Source organism: Erythranthe guttata, chromosome 6 (assembly GCF_056151865.1).
Source record: "Erythranthe guttata isolate IM_541 chromosome 6, IM_541, whole genome shotgun sequence".
Lineage (NCBI taxonomy): Eukaryota > Viridiplantae > Streptophyta > Magnoliopsida > Lamiales > Phrymaceae > Erythranthe > Erythranthe guttata.
Window position 1 is genome coordinate 17,961,785 of NC_142538.1, and position 25,040 is coordinate 17,986,824.

General features: G+C 32.3%; 1 protein-coding gene and 1 long non-coding RNA gene across 2 annotated transcripts; both read left to right on the forward strand.

Annotated features, from left to right (window-relative positions):
* Window positions 1-3,774: 3,774 nt before the first annotated feature.
* Window positions 3,775-4,815, forward strand: LOC148770321 (uncharacterized). Its single transcript, XR_016031585.1, has 2 exons — window positions 3,775-4,046; window positions 4,437-4,815. It is a non-coding gene; the product is annotated as an uncharacterized LOC148770321 (long non-coding RNA).
* Window positions 4,816-24,465: 19,650 nt separating this feature from the next.
* LOC148770322 (S-protein homolog 2-like) lies at window positions 24,466-24,825 on the forward strand. Its single transcript, XM_088819113.1, has one exon. It carries the CDS (start codon window positions 24,466-24,468, stop codon window positions 24,823-24,825), a length of 360 nt encoding a protein of 119 aa, XP_088675239.1.
* Window positions 24,826-25,040: the final 215 nt, after the last annotated feature.

Consider the following 25,040-nt stretch of genomic DNA (forward strand, 5'->3'; position numbering starts at 1 on the left):
ATTGTTTAGATCTTTTGCTTCTTGAATTGCAGTCACTTTTGGAGTCCAATCTCGGGGTAAAGATCTCAAGATCTTTTTGACTTGTTCACTTTGAGAGTAGACTTCTCCAAGTGCTGTTAATGGGTTTATGATCTCCATGAAGCGAGCATACCTTTGACTTATGGATTCGCCTTGCTTCATGTTGAACATCTCGTACTGATGTACGAGCATGGTGATTCTTTGCTCCTTGACTTGAGATGTACCTTCATTAGTGACTTGCAGCATGTCCACATGTCCTTTGCAGTTGGACATGTACAAACTCTACTGTACTCTTCTCTTGTGAGTGCGCATGCTGTGATGTTTTTGGCTTTGGAGTTCATTGAGACAAGAATGTTGTCCTCTTTGCTTAGTTCCTTCCATGCCTTTGGAATCATTTTGCCTTCGACATCTTTCATCGGAACATTAGGTCCTTCCAGGATGACATTCCATAGATCGCAATCGATAGATATCATGTATTCTTGCATACGATTTTTCCAAATAGAATATGATGTTCCATCAAAGAGTGGTGGCCTATTATGAGATTGTCCTTCTGCAAAAACATCATTGCTAAAAGAAGCCATAGGATTGTTAGCTCTTGGATTGTTAAGCCCAAACAATGAATAACTAAGAGCACGAGGCTCTGATGCCAATTGAGAGAGTAAGTACACCTAAGAGGGGGGTGAATTAGGTTTTATAATAAACTTTTTCGATTTTAATTAAACTGACTTTAAGTACTTAATGGAATAATGAGTTGTTCTTTGGAAAATATTGTTATCGATGATTTAGAAAATATAGCCAATTTATACGTTAAGTATGAGAAGAAAGTATAGCGAGAAAATTGTGTGAGATACGGAAATTGAAAGTAATACGTAAAGTAAAGAACACCGTGATTATAGTGGTTCGGAGAGAATCTCCTAATCCACTCTTCCAAGCCTTTGAACCTTTATTCTCGTGCCTCCAAGATCCTTAGATCCTCCACACTAACTAGTGTGCTTACAAATCACTAACGACTTTCGCACAAGTATCGTGCTTACAAGAGCTTCACTCTTTCGCACTTATCAATAAGTGCTTACAAGACTTTAATAACTTTCGCACTTATCAATGAACCTCACAATATGAATTGAATGCGCTAACTAATAGCAAAAAATTCCTCACTCAAAATATGGACTCAAATGAACAATGAGAGGTAGGACTTGAAATTTTCAGTAAGCAACTCTTCTCAGCTCTTTTTCGAATTTCACTTCTGTGCTTTACTTGAATGACTTCGATCACTATTTAAAGGTGAGCTCCTCTATCTTCCAAAGGAAAAACATCAATCTTGATTTTCTTGATTGACTTAATTGAGGTTATAATTGATTTGACTCAATTAGATCAGCTCAAATAGGAAAGCATTTGAATTTTGAAATCAAGAACAAACCTTTCTTCAACATAAATAAATTTCAGCAGAACAACTTCCGGCAGAAGTGAGCATCTTCCGGACATACAACAATTATTATAAATCTTTGATTGGTTGACTGCAAAGTGAGTGAATGGTTTCCAAAAAAAAAAAAAAAGATAGAGTCCCAATCAGCCAAACATCAATTCAAAGCAGGTTTGATTTTTGAATAAAGGAATTTCTTCCAAAGATAGAATATAAAAGAAATCTTTTGCTTCCAAATATATTTCCAGCAAATAGAGAGAATTGGATTTGGCTGATCCTTTCAAACATATTTTTCAAAAGAGAATTTGATTATTTCCGAAAATGAATTGCCCAAAAATGCTTTATAGAAAATAAAGATTATAAGAGTTGGGCTTTGTGAGTAAATGTGGAGGATCGTTTGGGCTTGTTCTCGAGATGGTTCAAGGGCATTGGGCCTTCGATTACGCTTAATATCTAATAAGAATAAGACTCAACATAATTCATTAGTTCCATAATCAATTGTTTGTTTGATCATCACTTTGGATTACAAGCCATTTGGCTAACAGGGTACTTATTCATAAAGAGATCTAGACAAAAAACTCCTTTACCAATAAGTCCACGCATGGTCCAGATTTTTGTAAAGGACTAAAATAACCCCTCATATTTTAATATGCTCCAATTTCATCTTTAACTTTATTTAACCTCAATTTGACCCTAAATTATTTAATTTGACCCAAAACTTTTTTTTTTCAAAAAAAAATAAAACTTCAACAACTTTTTTTTCAAAAACTTTTTTTTTCCCGCCGGATTCCGGCGTTGACTTTTCAATATTTTTTTTTCTTCCAGATTTTTTCGCCGGCCTCCGGCGTTGACTTTTTCGAATTTTTTTAATTTATTTTCTTCTTTTTTTCTTTCTGTCTGTAACTTTTTTTTTTCGTTTAAACAACAATATTGTTGTGATTGACAGTAATATTAACTATATTACTGTTAAACACAGTAAAATTAACTAAACTACTGTTTAACACAGTAATATTGCTATATTAATCTCTAGCACACTAATATTAACACAACAAAACTCATTATTATTGTGTAATAGAGTAATATTACTATGTTGACCGTTCAACAAATGTAAACATAATAAAAAACCAAAAGAATTAATATTACTGTGAGTGACAGTAATATTACTATAACAACTGTGTTATTACCGTCAACCACAGTAATATTACAATAATAGACAGTAATATTATTATGTTACTCCGTGAATAACTCAAACAAACAAAAAATCCAAACAAAATAATAATATTGATGTGGTTGACATCAATATTACTATAACAACAGTAATATTACCGTCAACCACAATAATATTATTGTGTTTACAGTAATATTACAATAATAGAAAGTAATATTATTACGTTACTCCGTGAATAACTCAAAAAAAAAAACCCAAAAAAATAATAATATTGATGTTGTTGACAGTAATATTATTGTTTTTACTTACGTTGACTTGTCAACAAATCAAACAAAATAAAAAATAAAAAAACAACAAAAATAAAAAATAATAATATTACATTAATTTACTGTCAACGGCAGCACAATTACATAAATGTATTGTCAACGGCTGTACAATTACGTTAATTAACTGTCATTGACAGTATAATTACGTTAATTTACTGTCAGTGACAACACAATTACGGTCAACGTTTAGCGGTGGACGTAAAAAAAAAACAAACCAAACAAAAAAAAAAACTTAAAAAAACACTGAAAAAAATCAACGCCGGAGACCGCCGGACACCGGCGAAAAATTCGGAAGAAAAGAAAAGAAAAAAACAAGTCAACGCCAGAAACCGGCGAAAAAATCCGAAAGATTTTATTTTTTTGAAAGTCAACGCCAGAATCCGGCGGCAAAAATTTTTTTTTAAAAAAAAGTGTTTTGGGTCAAAATTGAATAATTTGTGAAATTTGAGGTCAAATTGAGATTAAATTAAGTTAATGATGAAATGAGAGCATATTAAAGTATGCTCCAAAAAAAAGTCAAAATTGAACTTTTGTAGTCAAGGTTGGATTTTTGTGGACAAAATTGATTAAATTGGGGTCACAATTAAGAATTGGGTATAAATGGTTGAGGGTAATATTGACATATACATGAATGTTTCCTTTATTTATAATAAAAGGGATAATTAGTGAAAACCCCCCAAAACCTTTGGGTATATTAGGGTGGATCTACACCCTTTTACATTATTAATGAAACCCCCCTTATTTATAAATTAAATTAAATATTTATTAAATTTCGATTTAATATACCTAGTTTGCCCTTTATGTAATATTATTTAATATTTGACCTATTCTCTTTTTCCCCTACACTCTTTCTCTCCACCGTCCCCTTCCTTTCCTCTCTCCCTGTTAATATCGTTCACTTCGCCGAGAAACACAACCTTCTCCCCGCCGAGGAACGCAACCTCCTCTTCGCCTACAAAAACATCACCAATCGAGCAGAACGAGGAGAGCCGCGAAGACGAGAGCCCCGTGTCCTCTATCACAACCTACAGATCCAGATCGAGGAGCTCTCCTCCAATTCCGGTGGCATCTTGAAGCTTTTCGATTCCAAGATCATCGGATTCGCCGCTTAGAGGTCTGTTTCCTTATCTATTTGTGTCCTTGTTTTTTTTTGTTACATTTATTTGGAATATGAAGCTAATATACTATGTTGATCTGTTGTGTATATGATTTAGTTAGTCCAAAAAAATTGCAATTTTTTTTTAGTTTGATTGGATCAAATTAGGTATAATATTTTAGATTACAAGATCTGACTAATTTTAGATTTTAGGGTTGAGATTGTTATGGGTTCTTTTGATTATGTTAATGATTTGCCGACTTGAAAACTATGCTTTAAGTTTATTGCTTTTTTTTTTCCTCAGATCTATGAATCTTCTAATATATGTGTTTAATATTTTCATAGTTGAATTGGTGATTTTCGTAGTTGCATTGATGTTTTTCACTGTTGAATTTGTGATTTTCGTAGGTAATTTTGTGGTATTTCCGTAGTTGAATTGGTGAAATCAATCACATACACTGATTTATGAAGAACGGTGCCGTGTTGAAGAGTAGGTAATGAAGGTGAATTGGAGAAGATCGTATTTTTTGTAGTTGTATTGGCTCAAATTTATAGTCGTTTTGCTGAAATCGATGTTGTTTTTTGTAGTTTCGATATCTTTGTAGTTGTTTTCATTAATGTGTATCTTCCGACGGGAAGATAACATTAGTTTTCGTCGTAGTTGTTTTTGTTACCGTTGTAGTTGTTTTCATTAAACAACTATGATTTATAGACGAGATTATGCAGCGGCGCTATGGGTTGATATTGCGTCTGAGATTTCAATACAGACCACTGCCACATTGTTTCATTGTTGTTGTTCTTCTTCTTCGTCTCTTATTTTTTTTTTGGAACCCAATTCTCGAATCTTATTAATTTTCTTAATTGGAGTTTTTGGTTGAATTCTTATATAGAAGGCTAATTTTGTGTTCAATCAATGGTATAATGGATGTTTGTTTTTGTTGAAATTGTGTGGTGTTATTTACAGATTTATAGATATTTTCGTACATCAATATAGTTGTTTTCGTACAGCAATATAGTTGTTTTCGTACAACAATATAGTTGTTTTCGTGCAGCAATATAGTTGTTTTCGTGCAGCAATATAGTTGTTTTTATTACTTTTTAGTTGAATGTAATAGTTGATTTAACAAATAGTTGATTTTGATAAATGAGAGTTGCTGGAGATATATAGTTGTTTTAATCATATTGTTTTAATAACAGTTGTTTTAATAATAGTTGTTTTATTGAAATATAGTTGTTTTAACCGAAGACAAAAAAATATAGTAAAAAAATATAATAAAAAAGTTAAAAAAAAATATTTTTTTTAAATAAGAAATAAATAAAAAAAACGAAAATTAAAATTAAAATACAAAAAAATAAAAAAATAAAAGTGTATCAAAGTAGTGTATAATAGGTAGTAAATAGAGGAAGGGTAAATTTGAGAATAAAAAAATGATGGGTCTCTCACTAATAAAGGAAAAGGAGTTAGATCTAGCATCATTAAAATAAAGCTAGAGGGGGTTCTCACTAATAGTCCCTAATAAATATCAAGGTTCTAAAAGGCGGTTATCGGGTACATGGCGGTTTGGGACCGCCACACGATAAATCGGCGCGGCGGTGATTTATCAGAGATAAATCGGAAATATATCGGTTTTTAAATTTAGTGTAATATATTTCTAAAAAAATATTTGTAAATACTCAAAATATATATAAAAGAATATTTAAACATAATTCTATCCTATCATTCATATGTTATTATATAATTCTAATTACTCAATAAATAACAAAAATTTAAAAATAATAAGATCATAATATAATAAAAGATTCTTACGAAATACAAATACTACGCAAGTCTTTCGCATCAATAATTAATATAAACACAACAAAGCATAAATTACGGGGTAGTACTTGGTTTGGTTTTGGAAGTTGAAAGAATTGGAGAAAAATAAAAAATCAAAACATATTTTCATTTTAATTTAAATTTAAAAAAAAAAAAACCGATTTGTGACCGATATATCGGTTTGACCCGCCAAAAAACCGCCGTAAACCGCCTCGCCGTAAAAAACCAATATTCCAAACCGCCTCAACAAAATCGTAAAGGTTTATAACCGATACCGATATGGCGGCCAATATATCGACCGCCACGACCGCTATTTAGAACACTGACAAATAATAATATTGAAGGGATGGGCTTATTGGTGAAAAAGATATTGCCCCTATACCTAAAATAATAAAGATGCTTGGTTGGGGACTTATGCACAAAAACCCCTATAAAATAACTTGTAAAAGTTCAAAGTTTGGAAGTAGAAGCAAAAATGGTATTTTGTACAGATACTTGGATGTAAAATGAATTAGATACTTGGATGTAAAATTGAATTAGGCAACCAACATAACCAAAATTATAAAGTTTCCTATCAAGAAACCCTATCAAAGGGGGAAAAAAAAAAGAATAATTAGAAAACACTATCGAAGAAAGTACGAAAACAAGCAAGAAGAGTCGAGATAAGGGAATAAATAGTCCTCGTGTAACTCGTAATTATAAGTACTCTGTGTACACACATATACCCCTAAATGCATGCATGCATACAGACAATTATCAAATTTAAGGACACAACGAAAAAATTGAGAAAAAAAAAAAAGAAAAGAAATACCAAGAAAATTATCTCTATATTCCGAGAAAATGATACACTGCACAACAATACGAAGAAACACGGTACAATATTTATTTATTTATTGTTTCTTTTCACTTGATCCCGAACCCCTCGTGTTACGATATTTTGTTCAATCTTCACGGGGCTGTAGGTGGTTGAACCCGTAGTCCCCATAGCACCTACGAGCTGCTTCGTAGAAGGGGCAAGAGGTAACTTGATCGCCATGCTTAAACTGAGAATTAGATAATATTGTAAATAATAACAATATTATTAAAAAAAATGAAATTAAATAATAAAAATATTTATTAAAAAAATGAAAAATAAAAAAAGTAACCGTTACTTATTTAGCAAAATAAAACCCGATATTAAATGAAAAAAGGAGAGAAAACAATATATTTCTCTCTCTAAAATCGTCTATCTAGAGGTGGTAATTAACACTACTTATTACGTGCAATATTTCTTTTGAACCAAAAAAGACTTAATTATATTATTACATTATATCACCCAATATTTTTTTAATAAAACTTCATTATATTATTATTATAGAAAATACTTAATTTCTTGTAAGTGTCATGTTTATTATCTTGCAATAAAGTTTTAGTTATAATAAGCAATTAAAATAATAGATTGATGTATGAAAATTTAACATATCCTTTTCTTTTTAACTTTTAAGAGTTTCATTAACATTAGGGTAAATTATATTGCAACCACTCCTGAGGTATGGTTAAATTACGAAAAAACTCCTCCTGGTTGGATAATTACATCTACCACTCAACTAAGAATCTTCTTACATCTCCACCCTTATGGTGTTAAATAATTCAACATAATCATCTAGATTCCGTCGAATGTTCTCTAGTTTGTACTCGTTTTGTGCAAAAATATAGTTTCTGATGCACCATAATCTGATATATACAAGCCAAAAAACACATATTATGATCATCTTGCTTCATAATGTGGAGTTCGAATGGGATAAAACGGGTACAAAAGTGATAATATTCCATATAATCTAGAAGATTCGACTATATTTTATAGTTGAGGGGGGTGGTTGTAATTACCCAAACATGAGGGGGATTTTCGTAAAATAACCATACCTCATGGAGGTGGTTGTAATTTGCCCATAAAATAATTATGATTTAAGATATGATGGGAGAGCCATCTCACCCCCTAGCCAGTGGCGGTACCAGGGGGGGGGGGGGGGGGGGGGGGCAGGGGGGGGGGGGGCAGTTGACCCCCAAGAAAAAAAAAAAATTTTTTTTTTAGCTATTTTGACCTAATATTTTTTGAATATTACTTTTGGCCCCCCCCCAAAGATTTTGTAAGTATGTGTCTTAACCTTAAATTTTTTGTTTATTCTCCATAATTTTATATAAATTATAGATATATATGATATTATAGATATGTGTCGTAATTTTTTTCGCAGTATAAACCTATTTTTTCAATGTTTTGCGAACCTAAATTTCTTTTCGGGGCGTTGCCCCGAACCCCGAAATTTTAGTCAGCCCCCCCTACTTTCTAATCCTGGTTCCGCCCCTGCCCCTAGCTCTATGTTGTCTCTACCACTTTCTAAAAACTAATAGTCCGTCAGAACCCTAATGGAATAACTTATCCAATGCATTATTCCGTTAAGGATTTGAACAATGTTTCGGGGTTATTGTAATTACCGATACTCTAGGAACCTTATAGTTATTTTAACATACTTCAGGGGTGTAGGTGTAATTTACCCTTTAAAAATATATGGCGTGCTACTAAAAATGAGTTTCCAAATTTCGTTTGGAGCAAACCATTTGAAAAAAGAAACAAAACTATATCCTAAATCAAATTGATGAAATCGCCAAAATTATTCGACTTTTCGTTCACTTTTAGTAGGTGATAATTATTACTACACGCCGGATGGACGATTATGGAGATCGATCGCAAATTCATATTACGATTTCTTTGAACTTGTTTGGATGAAACCACTCTACAAAAAAGTTTCTAATTCACAAAATACTATTTGAAATCCTGCCCTCAAAATTGTCTCAAATGAAATCCGATATTTCTTTCGATCAAATTGATAAATCTAAAGTAAACACCCACACATAGCTCTATAAATTTAATTCAACGAGACATCAAACCAAATATCTCGAAAAATTTCAATCTCGACATTTTCACAATGAAAAATCTCATCAATTACCTCACTTTGTTAGCATGCATTTTCCTAACGATGTCGCCGACCACAACGGGTTGTACCATCACACCAAAGTATACCATTCACGTGGTCAATAAGCTTCCATCTCCACAACTAAACCTGCACTGTGCGTCTAAAGATAACGATCTTGGATATCGGACTACGAGCGAAAACTATGATTTTACTTGGAAGTTTTGCGAAAGTTTTTGGTCCAATACTCTATTCTTTTGCAGTCTTGCGTGGAAAAATAATCACGTCTCTTTTGACGTGTTTAAATCGAAGAAGAGCGATGAATGTTTCGACGGTACGTGTTATTATGAAATATGGGAAGATGGTATTTATTTCGCAGGAGGCAACGCCCCGAGAATATTGCAGAAGAAGTATGATTGGCAACAGTAGTCCGTATGTGTGTGTTAATATCCAATATTTTAATGTGTTAATTTGAAGAAATAGAAATGAATAAATATGTGAAATTATTGTTTAATTCTCTATTATCATGTTCTAGGAGATAATATTTTTAATTATACTAATTATTCCCTTGTTTGATATAGATGCACCATTCACATTTATAAATCAACATGAACATATGTTATTTTGTACGCACACGCGAATATTGCAACTGAGAGCGTATTTTTTTTACATTAAAAAACCCAATTACCCTTCATATATCATAAATTTAAAAATTGCAAATTCACCCTGAATTTTTTATAAGCACCAAAATAATTTTTTTAATTTTTTTTATTTATGTTCTATCTTTTAAGGAACTCCGACCACTTCAACCGGCGACAAATGCCATAATCAGTGGCGGAGCTAACATAGGGCTAGAGGGGACCATGGCCCTCCAACAGTTCTCGAATTCCTATAATTTTATGTAAGGATCTAAAAAAAATCGTGTATAATTAGCATTATTATCACCCCCTCTCATAATTTTTTTAATGCATTTGGCCCCACAAACTTAAAATATTGTCTCCGCTAGCGGCCATAGTTACACCAACTCAACCACCACTATGGCTATGGCAGCGCAATGTTCGGAAAGAATTTTGTTGGAAGCCGTTCGTTGGGGGTAGTGGACTGGTGGTGATGGGAAGATGATTTTTTTTTTTTTTTATATATAGTAAAGTAAAGGGAAGAATAAGTGTATAAGGAAATGACTAATTTATCTCGGCTCAAATCACGTGCTTCTCATGTGTTGTGTGGCTTTCGGTCATTTTTGCTGAAAAAAAACAAATTCAGTTGAGTATGCGTACAACTTTTTTATATTTAGGGGTCAAAGTGCAAAAACGTCCAAAATTCAACGGGAAAAATGCTATTGACCATTAAAAATATATGGCGACTACTACAAATGAGTTTCCAAATTTAGTTTGGACCAGACCATTTGAAGAAAAAACAAGACTATATCCTAAATCAAATTGAAATTGCCAAAATTATTCGATTTTTCGTCACATTTAGTAGGTGATAATAATTATTACTATGCGTTGGAAGGACGATTATGGAAATCGATCTTGAGAATCGCAAATTCATATTACGAATTCTTTGAACTTGTTTAAATGAAACCAGTCTACAAAAAAGTTTCTACATTCATAAAATACGATTCGGAATCCTACCCTCAAAATTGTTTCAAATGAAATCCGATATTTATTTCGGTCAAATCGATAAATCTAAAGTGTTTACTACACGTGGCTCTATAAATTGAATTCAACGAGACCTCAACCAAAAATATCTCGAAAATTTTCAATCTCGAACATTTCCACAATGAAAGATCTCGTCAATTTTCTCACTTTGTTAGCATGCGTTTTCCTAACGATGTCGCCAACCACAACGGGTTGTTTTGTCACAAAAAAGTATACCGTTCACGTGGTGAATAGGCTTCCATCTCCACAACTAAACCTGCACTGCGCGTCTAAAAATGACGATCTTGGATATCATACTACGAGCGAAAACTACGATTTTAATTGGAGTTTTTGCGACAGTTTTTGGTCCAATACTCTCTTCTTTTGCAGTCTTGCACCACATCTCTTTCGACGTGTATACATCGCAGACTAACGACCAATGTTCGGACCGTTCGTGTTATTATGAAGTACGGCAAGATGGTATTTATTTCGCAGGACAGAAGAAGTATGATTGGCAACACTAGTCCGTTTGTGTTTTAATTTTCTAATATTTGAGCGCGTTAATTTGAAGAAATATAAATGAAGATGATATGCATTTTTGTTATTTTTAATTTTAATTTTTGTTCGTATAATGGAAAATTATTCTAATTTTGCCCTTGATTACTATAACAGTTGTGGTGTCTTGAAATATAAATATTTAATGTCCCGGGAAAAGACTGATAGTTATTTAGTGTTCTTCATATTTCTAAAATAACAATAATAATTATATATATAAAAAAAAGCTCTTTGTCGATAGAAATTTTGAATTACGATTTTGATGAATTAAACCTTAGCTATAAGCCCGATTATCGTATTCCTAAACGGTTAGTTCATGGATGCAATTTAGAGGATACGTGTGAAATGTCTAATTGCCGTTAAAGTTCTCGTGTTTACGAAGTTGTTATTTTGGATTTTGGTGTACATGAAATTGAACCTTAGTTCACATTTAAGTCCTCTTTTTTTTTTCTTTTTCTTTTTTAAAGAAATTCAATACAAATTAGTTTCTACACTCTAGATACAGAGTGTCATATTCTTTTGTAGATTAATTTGTTTTTCTTTTATTTGTTATTACATGGATAATCAATCATACACTAGAAACGGAATTTGCTCTATTTATTGAAATGGATGTGATAAATGTCGTTTCAGTTTTTATAATGTCGTTTTGACTTTAAAGGTGATTTTGACCTTTTCGAGTTTGAATTTGGCAAAAGTCAGAACATATAATTTGTAGTTCTTTGAGTTAGCTTTCTAATCTAATTTGAATCGCCAAGATTGAATTTCAGTTGAGAAAGTTATGGATGAATCAGTGAACACTGCCCACAACTTTGATGTTTTAAATTATGTAAAATTTAAAATGTAACTTACTGATGCATAACTTTACCACCCGACATCCAATCCAGCTGATTCATGTTGGATTGGAAAGCTATCTCAAACGTCTACGATTTTTGTCTTTTGAATTTTGCCAAATTCGAAGTAGAAAATAGTCAAAACCACTTTCGAAGTCAAAACAATATTAGTAAAATTGAAACGACATTAACATTTCAGTTATTGAAAAGAGACTTAGAGGGTGTTTGAGTAAGCTTATAAGATGTTAAAAGGATCTTATAAGATGTTTTTAGAACTTATAAGCTCTTCCAAAGTGTTTGGTAAATTTAAAAAAAAAAAAAGATCTTATTTTTTTCTAAAATAAGCTGTTCGAGACCAAATAAGATCTTCCACATTTTTCTTTAAGATCTTATAATGAGTAAAAATAGGAAATAAGCTCGTTGTCCAAACACTCTAAAAATTAATCATAAAAATAAGATGTAACAGCTTATCAGCTCTAAAAACATCTTAGCAGGCGTAAGAGCTTATCAGCTGTTTAAAATAAGTTTAGCCAAACACCCTCTAAATTCTGAGCGGATCAGCCGGTATTTAATATAAATCGGATTCCACTAATTTTTTGACATGTGGCACTCTTAAGTCATAACTCTTAATAAATCACGCTATTATAATTAAGGTTAGAAGGGTTACGGGTTATGCTGGGGTTTCTTTTTTCTTTTTCTTTTTCTTTTTTTTCAATTATTAGAATCATAATTATATTTTTATTTAAACTATCCACGTGTCAATCATCCTATGACATCCCATTTTCCTATTAAAACAGGTCATCCGATCTAAATTTGCAACTTATTGAAAAATATATTAACGAAATAAAATTATTCAATATCTATGGAAAAGAAAAGGGCAATCGATTCAAATTCAACTTGCCCGATTCATAGGTTTTTAATTCTGTGCTAAGACAAATAAATTAGGCGAATTTAGTTATATATAAAATAAGTTGTAAAAGTTCAAAGTACGACGGAAATAGGAGCAAAAATGCTATTTTGTATAGATACTTGAATGTAAAATTCAATTAGACAATACCAAAATTATAATGTTTCCTATCAAGAAACCCTATCAAAGAAAAAAAAATTAGAAAACCCTATCGAAGACAAGCCAGAAGAGAGTCGAGACAAGGGAACATATAGTCGTCTAGTAACTCTTAATTATAAGGACACCCAACGTATCGAACTCACTGAATAATATTACTCTTTCAATTGTAAAGAGAAATCCTTTCGGCTTATCTAAGTACAACAACAAGTGGGTTACGTTCCAATTCGGCACGAAGCTCTCCAATCGAATCTAATTCATGCGACCCCTCACTGGATTGGGGACATGAAAAAACACACCTAACGAGCCAATGTCGACATCGTGGACCAATGCCCATTCATCGCGAGATATCGTGGTTTCTCGCATGTAGTTATTACTCATCCCATCCTTTTTTCGTTCGCCCTTGGGTAGTTTATAAATTTTGATCTTGTCGGGGTTTATTGTGCCGAACCATAATGTGCCATCGACAGATGACCTTGTTATAGATCACGAGACGGCATGATGATCAAGAAACGACATCGCAATTAGTTGCACGTGGGTCCCGCTTTTTATCCCAGCTCAAATCACGTGCTTCTCATGTGTTGTGACTTTCGATCATTTTTTTGTTGACAATGAATAAATTCGGCGCCAGTGCTAAAACTAATAGAGTTGAGGTATATATGTACAACTTTTTTCTGCTCATGGGTAGGGGTGCAAGTTGGAACGAATTTCCAATTTTCGTCAGTTCCGATCCGAAAAGTTCCGATTTTTGAACTACTTTTTTCATTCCGACTTCCGAAATTCCGATTTTCAAAATTTTCCGATTTTTTGGATTGGAATTGGAATTATATAAAATAAATTTGGAATTTCCGATTTCCGATCCGATTTAATTCCGAAATTAATTCCGAAAAACCGATTTTTTCCGAAAAATACACCTATAGATAGTATATATTATATAATACTTATTTTCTGAAAAATACACACCTATAAGTTTTGTTTTAGGATTTTGACATAATGAATTGTTGTTAGAAGTTTTATTGGATATTATGATGTATTTATTTTTATTTTTTCTTTTGAATTGAAATTTTAGTAGTTATTAGTTTTACTTTTATCGACGTGGATGCTCTTATTTTCGAAAACTTATGAATATTTTTGAAAAAAATCGGCTGTGTTTTGAAATTCTAAAGCTTATTAAGTGATTTCCGATTTTTTTCCGAAATTCCGAAATTTCCGGGCCTTTTGAAATTGGAATGAATTTTTAGATTCCGAAAATTTTGGAATTGGAATTGGAATTGATTTTGTACTTCCGATTTCTTTTGGAAATTTTCCGAAAAGGCTAATTCCGATCCGATGTATCCGACTTTCACCCCTACTCATGGGTAAAATGCAAAAACGTCCGAATTTCAAGGGGAAAAATGCTATTAACCATTAAAAATATATGGCGCGTATACTCAGAACAACCAGTAAAAATGAGTTTCCAATTTAGTTTGGAGCAGACCATTTGAAAAAGAAACAAGATTATATCCTAAATCAAATTCAAATTGCCAAAATTATTCGATTTTTCCTTCACATTTAGTAGGTGATAATTATTACTACGCGTTGGATTGACGATTATGGAAATCGATCTTGGGGATCGCAATTTCATATATTACGAATTCTTTGAACTTGTTTGAATGAAACCAGTCTACAAAAAAGTTTCTAAATTCATATAATACGATTCGAAATCCTACCCTCAAAATTGTCTTAAATGAAATCCGATATTTCTTTCGGTCAAATCGATAAATCTAAAGTATTTACCACACGTAGCTCTATAAATTGAATTCAACGAGACCTCAACCAAACATCTCGAAAACTATCAATCTCGAACATTTCCACAATGAAAGATCTCGTCAATTTTGTCACTTTGTTAGCATGCGTTTTCCTAACGATGTCGCCAACCACAACGGGTTGTTTTGTCACAAAAAAGTATACCGTTCACGTGGTGAATAGGCTTCCATCTCCACAACTAAACCTGCACTGCGCGTCTAAAAATGACGATCTTGGATATCATACTACGAGCGAAAACTACGATTTTAATTGGAGTTTTTGCGACAGTTTTTGGTCCAATACTCTCTTCTTTTGCAGTCTTGCGTGGAAAAATAACCACATCTCTTTCGACGTGTATACATCGCAGACTAATGACCAATGTTCGGATCGTTCGTGTTATTATGAAGTACGGCAAGATGGTATTTATTTTGCAGGACAGAAGAAGTATGATTGGCAACACTAGTCCGTTTGTGTTTTAATTTTCTAATATTTGAGCGCGTTAATTTGAAGAAATATAAATGAAGATGATTTGAATTTTTGTTATTTTTAATATTTAATTTTTGTTATAATGGAAAATTATTCTAATTTTGCCCTTGATTAATATAACCGTTGTGGTGTCTTGAAATATAAATATTTAATGCCCAGGAAAAGACTGATCATATTTTTTTAAAGTATTCTTCATATTTCTAAAATAACTATAATAATTATACATAAAAAAAGCTCTCTGTCGATAGAAATTTTTAATTACGATTTTGATGAATTTAATCTCAGCAATAAGCCCGATTATCGTATTCCTAAACGGTTAGTTCATGGATGCAATTTATGCCGTAAAAGTTCTCGTGTCTACGAAGTTGTTATTTTGGATTTTGGCGTACATGAAATTAAACCTTAGTTCACATTTAAGTCCCTTAACTAATATTCCATCCATGTGATATTTTCATAATTCCAAAACTATCATTAATTGTCTATTATACTCTTTCAAAACCTTAATTATTTCTAATTTTCCATTCCGCCGCTTTCTCGTTTCTCTCTCCTCTGCTTTGTTTTCTTCTTCTTTTTTTCTTTGTTTTCTTCGGCAATCTTCTCCCCGTCGCTGCCGCCGCCGGAAGCTGGAGAAAGAAAGAAGAGGAATCACTCGTCGTCGGCGTGTGGAAGAGAAACACTCTTCTTTCTCAACAACATGTTCCACCCCGTCGGCGTGTGGAGGAAGAAGAAGAAGAACAAGTTGTTGAGAAAGAAGAAGAAGCACTCGTCGTCGGAGGAGAATCAACGGAAATTGTTGATGAAGGTTTTTTTTTTTTAGTTTTTTACTTTTATTAGTTTTTGTGTTGGTTTTGTGATGTGCTCAAAAAATGTTTATGGAGTGACCAACAATGGTTGACAAATACCTTTGAATCGTTCTTGTTTTTTTTTTTTTTTTTTTTTTGTGGACATTGAAATGCTACTTTGTGTTTTTCTGTCTGAATTATTTATTTTATTCTTGTTAATCATTGGTTGAATTGTATGGTGTGACGGTATAGTGACGATGGGGAAGCAGATTTAGGATTTTTTGGTGGATCGGGTAGAGGACGACGCGTGTAGAGAAATTTGCGCAGACTAGAATATTAATCGACTATGTACATATTCAATAGTCGATTAAGCTAATCGACTATGCTTTGGTAGTCGATTAAGGTTGATCTACATAATTATTATTTTTTTTATTTTTTTTTATTGATTCCAATTGTATAAATCATTTATAATGTTTGTATATTTTTTGTTTTTTGTAAAATATAGTTGATTTTGAATTTTTTCGCAGTAGTGATTTGTTATTTTTAGTAGCAGATTCTTAATCGACTATGCTCTGGTAGTCGATTAAGGTTGATTGACTCCAATTTTTCTATTTTTTTGGATTTTTTGTTTATTGATTACAATTGTATAAATCAATTATAATGTTTGTATATTTTTTTGTTTTTTGTAAAATATAGTCGATTTTACCTTTTTTTTGTAGTTGTGATTTGTTATTTTTAGTAGCAGATTCTTAATCGACTATGTTTCATCATAGTCGATTAATATATCTGATATAGAAAAAAAAAAAAAAAAAAAAATTAAAGAATTTCCTTGATCGACTATGTTGCGTAGTCGATTTACCTTTATCGACTATGTTTCATCATAGTCGATTAATATATCTGATATAGAAAAAAAAAAAATTAGAGAATTTCCTTGATCGACTATGTTGCGTAGTCGATTTACCTTTATCGACTATGCTTCATAGTCGATTAATAACACTGATACAGGAAAGAGAAAAAAAAAATGATACAGAAAAGGAAAAAAAACGGAAATAAAATAAAAGATAAAAAAAAAAAAATACCGCTTGACATAGTGATGATGTGGTGGGCGGGGGCAAAGATGGAAAACATAATACATGATGTGGTGGGCGGGGGCAATGAGTGTGAACTTTTCTCAAATGGAGCAAAATATTTTGGGTCACTCCACATTAAAAGAAGTAATGGGGGGTTTCCTCAAGAAGCCCCTTAAAATTATTCGATATCTATGGAAAAGAAAAGGGCAATCTCATCAAATTCAATTTGCCCGATTCATAGGTTTTTAATTTTGTGCCGCGACAAACAAATTAGGTGAATTTAGTTATATATAAAATAAGTTGTAAAAGTTCAAAGTTCGATGGAAATAGGAGCAAAAATGCTATTTTGTATAGATACTTGAATGTAAAATTCAATTAGGCAATACCAAAATTATGAAGTTTCCTATCAACCAAAAAAAATTTAGAAAACCCTATCGAAGAAGAGTAAACTGCAAAAACTACCCCTGTGTTATCTCGAAATAGCGAAAACCCCCCTGTGATAAATAAACTAGCAAAAACCCCCCTGTGAAATTTAGTCAAAGGCAGAATCCCCCCTAGCTGATTTTTTAGACTTGAAATGACAAAATTGTCCCTCAAAATGTATTTATATATATACATATTATATGTATATTTATTCTTTTTAATTTGTTTGTTTAGAAATTAAAAAAAAATAGTAAACAACTAAATTGATTATTTTTTAAATAAAATAATTAAAATATTTATAAAATATAAGAATTTATTAATTGCAAGACTCCAGGGGTATTTGTGTCTTTTTATATCAAGTCAACCCTCAAATAGTTCCATAGGGGGGTTTTTGCTATTTAAATAATTTCACAGGGGAGGTTTTTGCTAGTTTATTTATCACAGAGGGGTTTTTGCTATTTCGAGATTATACAGGGGTAGTTTTTGCAGTTTACTCATCGAAGAAAGTACGAAGAAAAGCAAGAAGATTCGAGATAAGGGAACCGATAGTGGTCGTGTAACTCGTAATTATAAGGACGCCCAACTTATCGAACCGACTGGATAGTAGTACTCTTTAAATTGTAAAGAAAAATCCTTTCGACTTGTCTAAGTACAACAACAAGTGGGTTCCAATTCAACACGAAGCTCTCCAATCGAATCCAATTCATGCCACCCCTCACTGGAATTGGGAACGCGAAAAAACACGCCTAACGAGCCAATATAATGTCGACATCGTTGGACCAACTCCCATTCATCGCGAGATATCGTGGTTTCTCCCATGCAGGGGCGGACCCAAGGTATGTGTTGGGGGGCCGCCCCAGCAGGAAATAATTTTTTTACCTTCTGTTTTTATTATTTTTTTAATATCTTTTTGTTATTTATTTATTAATTTATACACTTTAGCCCTCAAATTTAAAATTTTATACCATTTACCTAAAAAAATATTGTAGCCCCCCCCCCCCCCCCCCCCCCCCCTAAAATCCCCTAGGTCCATCCCTGCTCGCATGTAGTTATTACTCATCCCATCTTCTTTTCGTTCGCCTTTGGGTAGTTTATAAATTTTGATCTTGTCGGGGTTTATTGTGCCGAACCATAATGTGCCATCGACAGATGACCTTGTTATAGATCTCGAGACGGCATGGTAATCAAGAAACGACATCTCAATTAGTTGCACGTGGGTCCCGCTTTTTATCCCAGCTCAAATCACGTACGTGCTTCTCATGTGTTGTGACTTTCAGTCATTCTTTTGTTTACAATGAATAAATTCGGCGCCAGTGCTAAAACTAATAGAGTTGAGGTATGTCCGTGTAACTTTTTTCTGTTCATGGGGTAAAATACAAAAACGTCCAACTTTCAAGGGGTAAAATGCTATAAACCATTAAAAATATATGGCGCGTATACTCTGAACGACTACTAAAAATGAGTTTCCAAATTTAGTTTGGAGGAGACCATTTGAAAAAGAAACAAGACTATCTCCTAAATCAAATTCAAATTGCCAAAATTATTCGATTTTTCGTTCACATTTAGTAGGTGATAATTATTACTACGCGTTGGGTGGACGATTATGGAGATCTTGACGATCAAAAAATCATATTATGAATTCTTTGAACTTGTTTGGATGAAGCCAGTCTACAAAAATGTTTCTAATTCATAAAGTACGATTTGAAATCCTGCGCTCAAAATTGTCTCAAATGAAATCCGATATTTCATTCGGTCAAATTGATAAATCTAAAGTGTTTACCACATGTAGCTCTATAAATCGAATTCAACGAGACCTCAACCAAATATCTCGAAAATTTCAATCTCGACATTTTCACAATGAAAAATCTCGTCAATTATCTCACTTTGTTAGCATGCATTTTCCTAACGATGTCGCCAACCACAACGGGCTGTTTTATCACACGAAAGTATACCATTCACATGGTGAATAAGCTTCCATCTCCACAACTAAAGTTGCATTGTGCGTCTAAAGATAACGATCTTGGATATCAGACTACAAGCCAAAACTATGATTTTCGTTGGACATTTTGCGAAAGTTTTTGGTCCAATACTCTCTTCTTTTGCAGTCTTGCGTGGAAAAATAACCACGTCACTTTTGACGTGTTTACATCGAAGAAGAACGCATTATGTTTTGACGGTACGTGTTATTATGAAATATGGGAAGATGGTATTTATTTCGCAGGAGGCAACGCCCCGAGGATATTGCAGAAGAAGTATGATTGGCAACAGTAGTCCGTGTGTATTAATATTCTAATATTTGAGTGCGTTAATTTGAAGAAATATAAAAAAAAAATTAATAAATAAAGATGATATGAATTTTTATTATTTTTAGTTCTTCGTAAAATGGAAAATTATTCTAATTTTTGCCCTTTGATTAATATACCAGTTGTAGTGTCTTGAAATATAAATATTTAAAGTCCGAGGAAAAGTTTGTCTTTTTTTAAATTGTTCTTCATATTTCTAAAATAATAATAATTTTAAATATAAAAAAGGAAAAATCTCTCTCGTTAGAAACAATTGATTATAGTTGTCACTCATATATATTGAGCATAGACGTATGATTTTGATTAACTAAATCTCAGCTTTAAGCCCGATTATGGTATTCCTAAACGGTTAGTTCATGAAAACAATTTAGAGCATACATGTGAAATGTCTAATTGTCGTAAAAGTTCTCGTGTTTACGACGTTGTTATTTTGATTTGGGTGTACATGAAATTGAACCTTAGTTCACATTTAAGTCCTTTTCTTTTACTTTTTGTTTTCTTCTTAAAATTCAAATCTTGTTACAAATTAGTTTCGACTATTAGTTTTTACATTGTAGATACAGACTGCCGTATTCTTTTGTAGATTAATTTGTTTTTTATTTAATATTACATGGATAATCGATCATACCTAGAAACGAAAATTTGCTCTATTTATCGAAAAATATATCAACGAATTAAAATCATTCGATATCTATGGAAAAGAAAAGGACAATCTCATCGAATTCAATTTGCCCGATTTACATTTTATTTCCCATTACAATTAAATAGTATTACACTATAAGTAGGACTACACAATAGCTAATCCAAATATATCGAATCTTAATTTCGAATTTCACTTTGTAGAAACAAATAATCACAACTTGTATCGCGATGAAAAATATCATCACATGTCTCGTTTTATTAGCTAACATTCTATCAACGGTTACATCGAGTTGTCTTTTTTCCGATCAATATGAGGTTCATGTGGTCAATAAGATGCCGTTACCCAAATTGAAATTGCATTGTGCATCCGGAGACAACGACCTTGGCGGAAATCACTTTAATACTCCGAATTTTGATTTCCACTGGAAATTTTGTGAGAACGTCCTCCGCAATACTTTATATTTTTGTCATCTTTCGTGGGGTAATAAAGAAGTCGCTTTTGATGCATTTAAATCCAAAAAAACCGAGTGCCCTAATGGTGTATGCTATTATGAAGCGAGGAGTGATGGTATCTATTTCGCTGGTTGGACTCCCGATCCAAGAGTACCGACGAAAGTGTATGATTGGAAAAATCATACCGGAAAATATAAAATGTAAACAAATCATCAATTAAGAGAAATAAAAATAAAAATTGCAGTTGATTTATTATTGCTCCTACAATTGATATCAATTTTCAATTACCTTTTTCTAGAACAATAATTTTATATGTACGCTGCAGGTAGTTAACTCGTACTCCTTCTGTCCCCAATTATATATTGATTTGATTTGTTGCGCACGTATTAAGAAAATTAATAATTAAAGAAAAAAAGTTATAGAAGATCACTGAAGTACCATCGTCATTATTTTTTCTTAACTATTTTTTCGTTCAATCAATTAAGATCGACGAATTTGCCCCTTCATTTTCATGTGTGTGTTGCACATGTGTAATTCCGGGAGAAATTTTGCTATAAATGGACTTTTTAGTCGTTAGTGCAACAATTTAACAAGTTCAAGTATGTCCGTGCAACTTCTTAACAAGTCGGAAGAATTCCGGCAGAGCAAAAGAAAACGTATTTGGGGGTATTTCTGTCTTTTATTAATTGGTCAACCGTAAAAATCAAATTGGGGAAAAAGTTATAGAAGATCACTAAAGTACCATCGTCATTATTTTTTCTTAACTATTTTTCGTTCGATCAATTAAGATCGACGAAATTTTCACGTGTGTGTTGCACATGTGTAATTCCGGGAGAAATTTTGCTATAAATGGACTTTTTAGTCGTTAGTGCAACAATTTAACAAGTTCAGGTATGTCCGTGCAACTTCTTAACAAGTCGGAAGAATTCCGGCGGAGCAAAAGAAAACGTATTTGGGGGTATTTCTGTCTTTTATTAATTGGTCAACCGCAAAAATCAAATTGGGGCATTGTGCAGTCTGAAATATTTTGTAGGGGTTTTTTGCTAGTTTTTATAACACGAAGACTTTTTAGCATTTCGAGATATACGGGGGTAGTTTTTGCAATTTCTTGAACATAATTTTTCAGCCATAAAACAAATTTCATGTAAACAAAATTTAATGAAAGAACAAAACCTACTGAAATAAATTAGAATCTGCCTTGGAGAATATGAAATAATAGATAGAAGAGCAAAATAAAAAGGACTATCATATTAGAAAATGTGGAGCCATGGAAGAAGAGGGCTTTTCGGAAAATAGAAGGAATTGAATTGAAAATTTTGAAAATTTCATTTCGGGGCTTATAAAATTCCGGGGTGAATCTGTAATTTTTGAAAATATTAGATGAAATGGTATTTTAGTCTTTTGATGTCAAAACATACTCCCCACTCGCATATATGGAGATCCTTATTGGCTTTAATTTGACCAATTTTCTTAGTGAGGTACGTGCTAATTTTTTTGATACAGGGATTTTGTGGCAATTAGAGATTACACAAGAGTAGGGTGCTACAATGTCTATTTACAAATTGTTGTTTTGATCCTCTATATGTTGGCATATTTAGGATTTAGTCCTATAACTCTTCATGTTTCATTTGTTGGTCTTCTTTTGCATGAGTTTTAATTTTATGACGCAACAAATAAACTTGAAGGAGCTTACTGGTGGCGGTAGCGGGACCCACCTTTCTGGTGGCTACCAGCCGCAGAGGACAAATCCGCCGGAGGAGTTGTTGAACATATACATATACATATACATATATATATACAAACACTTAAAATGAAATTCCCAATTAAAGGAATTATATTATCAAACACTAATAATCTGAATACCAAGAAATATTCATTTCCTAAGTCAAATTCAAATTAAAATCTATCCACAATTTTTCATGGTAAAGATCTTAGAGTCGTTGCATTAAATTAAATTTTGATATTCATATAAGTAAGATTTATTTTCTATTTATCAAAAATAAAAAAGTAAATTTTGTCTTAGACAATATTGTTCTATTTCAGTCATGAACAATTATACACTAAAAGAAACAATACCATTTCATTAAAAACATATTGCTAATACACATTTTATTTTCCCATTACAATCAATACTTAGGTTATAATTTAATCTATATATATGTATATATAGGATTACAAGAAACTCAAACAAATATACTGAATTTGTTTCACATTTTCATATCATTTTTGTATCACGATGAAAAATATAATCACGTGTCTCATTCTATCGGTTAACATCTTCATAACAATCGCATCGGCTTGTTTTCTTACTAATGAGTACGAGGTTCACGTGGTCAATAAGTTGCCGTCACCCAAGCTAAAATTGCATTGTGCATCTAAAGAAACCGATTTCGGGATCTCCGATTACGGTCCGAACTATGATTTTCACTGGAAATTTTGTGAGAACGTTGTTAGCAGTACTCTATATTTTTGTCATCTTTGGTGGCGTAACAAACAAGTCGCTTTCAATGCATTTGAATCACGAAAGACCGTGTGCCGTAATAATTGCTATTATGAAGCTCGGAGCGACGGTATATATTTCTCTGGCGACGGTCCGAAATCGAATTTAATGAAAAAGGTGTATGACTGGCAAAATCGTTAAGGACAATTTAAACTATAATAAAATTAGGAAAAATATAAATAAAGTGCAATTGTGTTTTGCTGTCATTAGTATCATATTTCAATTGCTTTGCTCTAGTAAATTATATTTCTTTATTTTTTATTTTTAGTTTCTGATGCACCACAATCTGATATTTACAAGTCAAAAAATACATTTTATGATTATCTTGCTTCAAAATATGGAGCTCAAATGTGATAAAACAGGTAAAAATTTGAGAATATTTCATATAATCTAGAAGATTCCACTAAATTTGACACCGTAAGGGTGAACGTGTATGAAGATTTATAATTGAGGATTGTTGTAATTACCCAAACATGAGGGTTTTTTTATAATTCGACCTTACTTCAGGGGTGGTTGTAATTTACCCTGTATATGTAAACAAGGGACACTCAAACTATCATTATCTCAATGAATGAATAAATAAGAAGTTATTGTATGTCAAAATTCAAAATTGATTGAAATTTTATTTTTAGACGAACTATTTAAAATAGGGGAAATTACAATTTGCACCTCTAAACTATAGGATATGTCGAAAACATCCCAAGAACTTTAAGATCTACCAAAATGGCTCATATGCTTCTATTGTTGCATTGTATACATGTTACCTATAAATCAAATTCACAAATAAAGGAGTTATATTATGATACACCAATAATCTTACTACCAAAAATAGAGCTCCCCAATATATATAATTAATAATTATATATAGTTCAATCCAGTGACAAATTACATATATAGGCTCATTTTCTAAATCAAATTCAAAAGTGATCCATAATTTTGAATTTCAATTTAGTAGGTGATAATTAAGAGCTTAGTGCTAGCAGCCCTATAAATAGAGCTGCGAAGAGCTCAACCAAAATATATTAAAATCATAGAGAAAATAAAAAATATATATATATAAATAATGTCTAATATCACCATGAAAAATCTCGTACCTCTTCTCGTTGTGTTCGCTAATATTTACCTAATGATGTTCGTAAACATGACTAGTGGTTGTAGTGTTACCGATGAATACGAGGTTCATGTGACTAATAGGCTTCCAAGTCCGCAGCTAAGGTTGCACTGTGCATCTAAAGATGACGACCTTGGATATCACAATATAGATCGTGATTATGATTTCAACTGGAGATTTTGCGAGAATTATACGGGCAATACTTTGTTCTTTTGTCATCTCTGGTGGAATAATTCAGATATTGCTTTTGATGTGTTTAAGTCCCAAGATCACGATAACCCGTGTCTCCTTGGTAAATGCTATTGGGAAGCACGGACTGATGGTATCTATTTCTCGGGCGGTCAAACCCCGAGTGATTTCCAGAAGAAATACGACTGGAATAAAAGTTAAATGTGTTTGAGATCTCAACTCCGAATATGTCAATTACAAATTATTTCTATGAATAAATAAAGATTGAGTAGTACTCTCTTGATATTGATTTTCATTTACTCTGTAACACCACCATTTTTACCATTCATAAGCACCCAAATATACAAACACACACACATTGGTGTGTGTAGATCAACAGTAAAAATTCACTGAGTATAACCTGCACAGAGTGTATC

What these genes read in the sequence shown, in the direction of transcription:
- LOC148770322 (XM_088819113.1), top strand. Translation starts at nt 24,466, where the DNA reads ATGACTAGTGGTTGTAGTGTTACCGATGAATACGAGGTTCATGTGACT.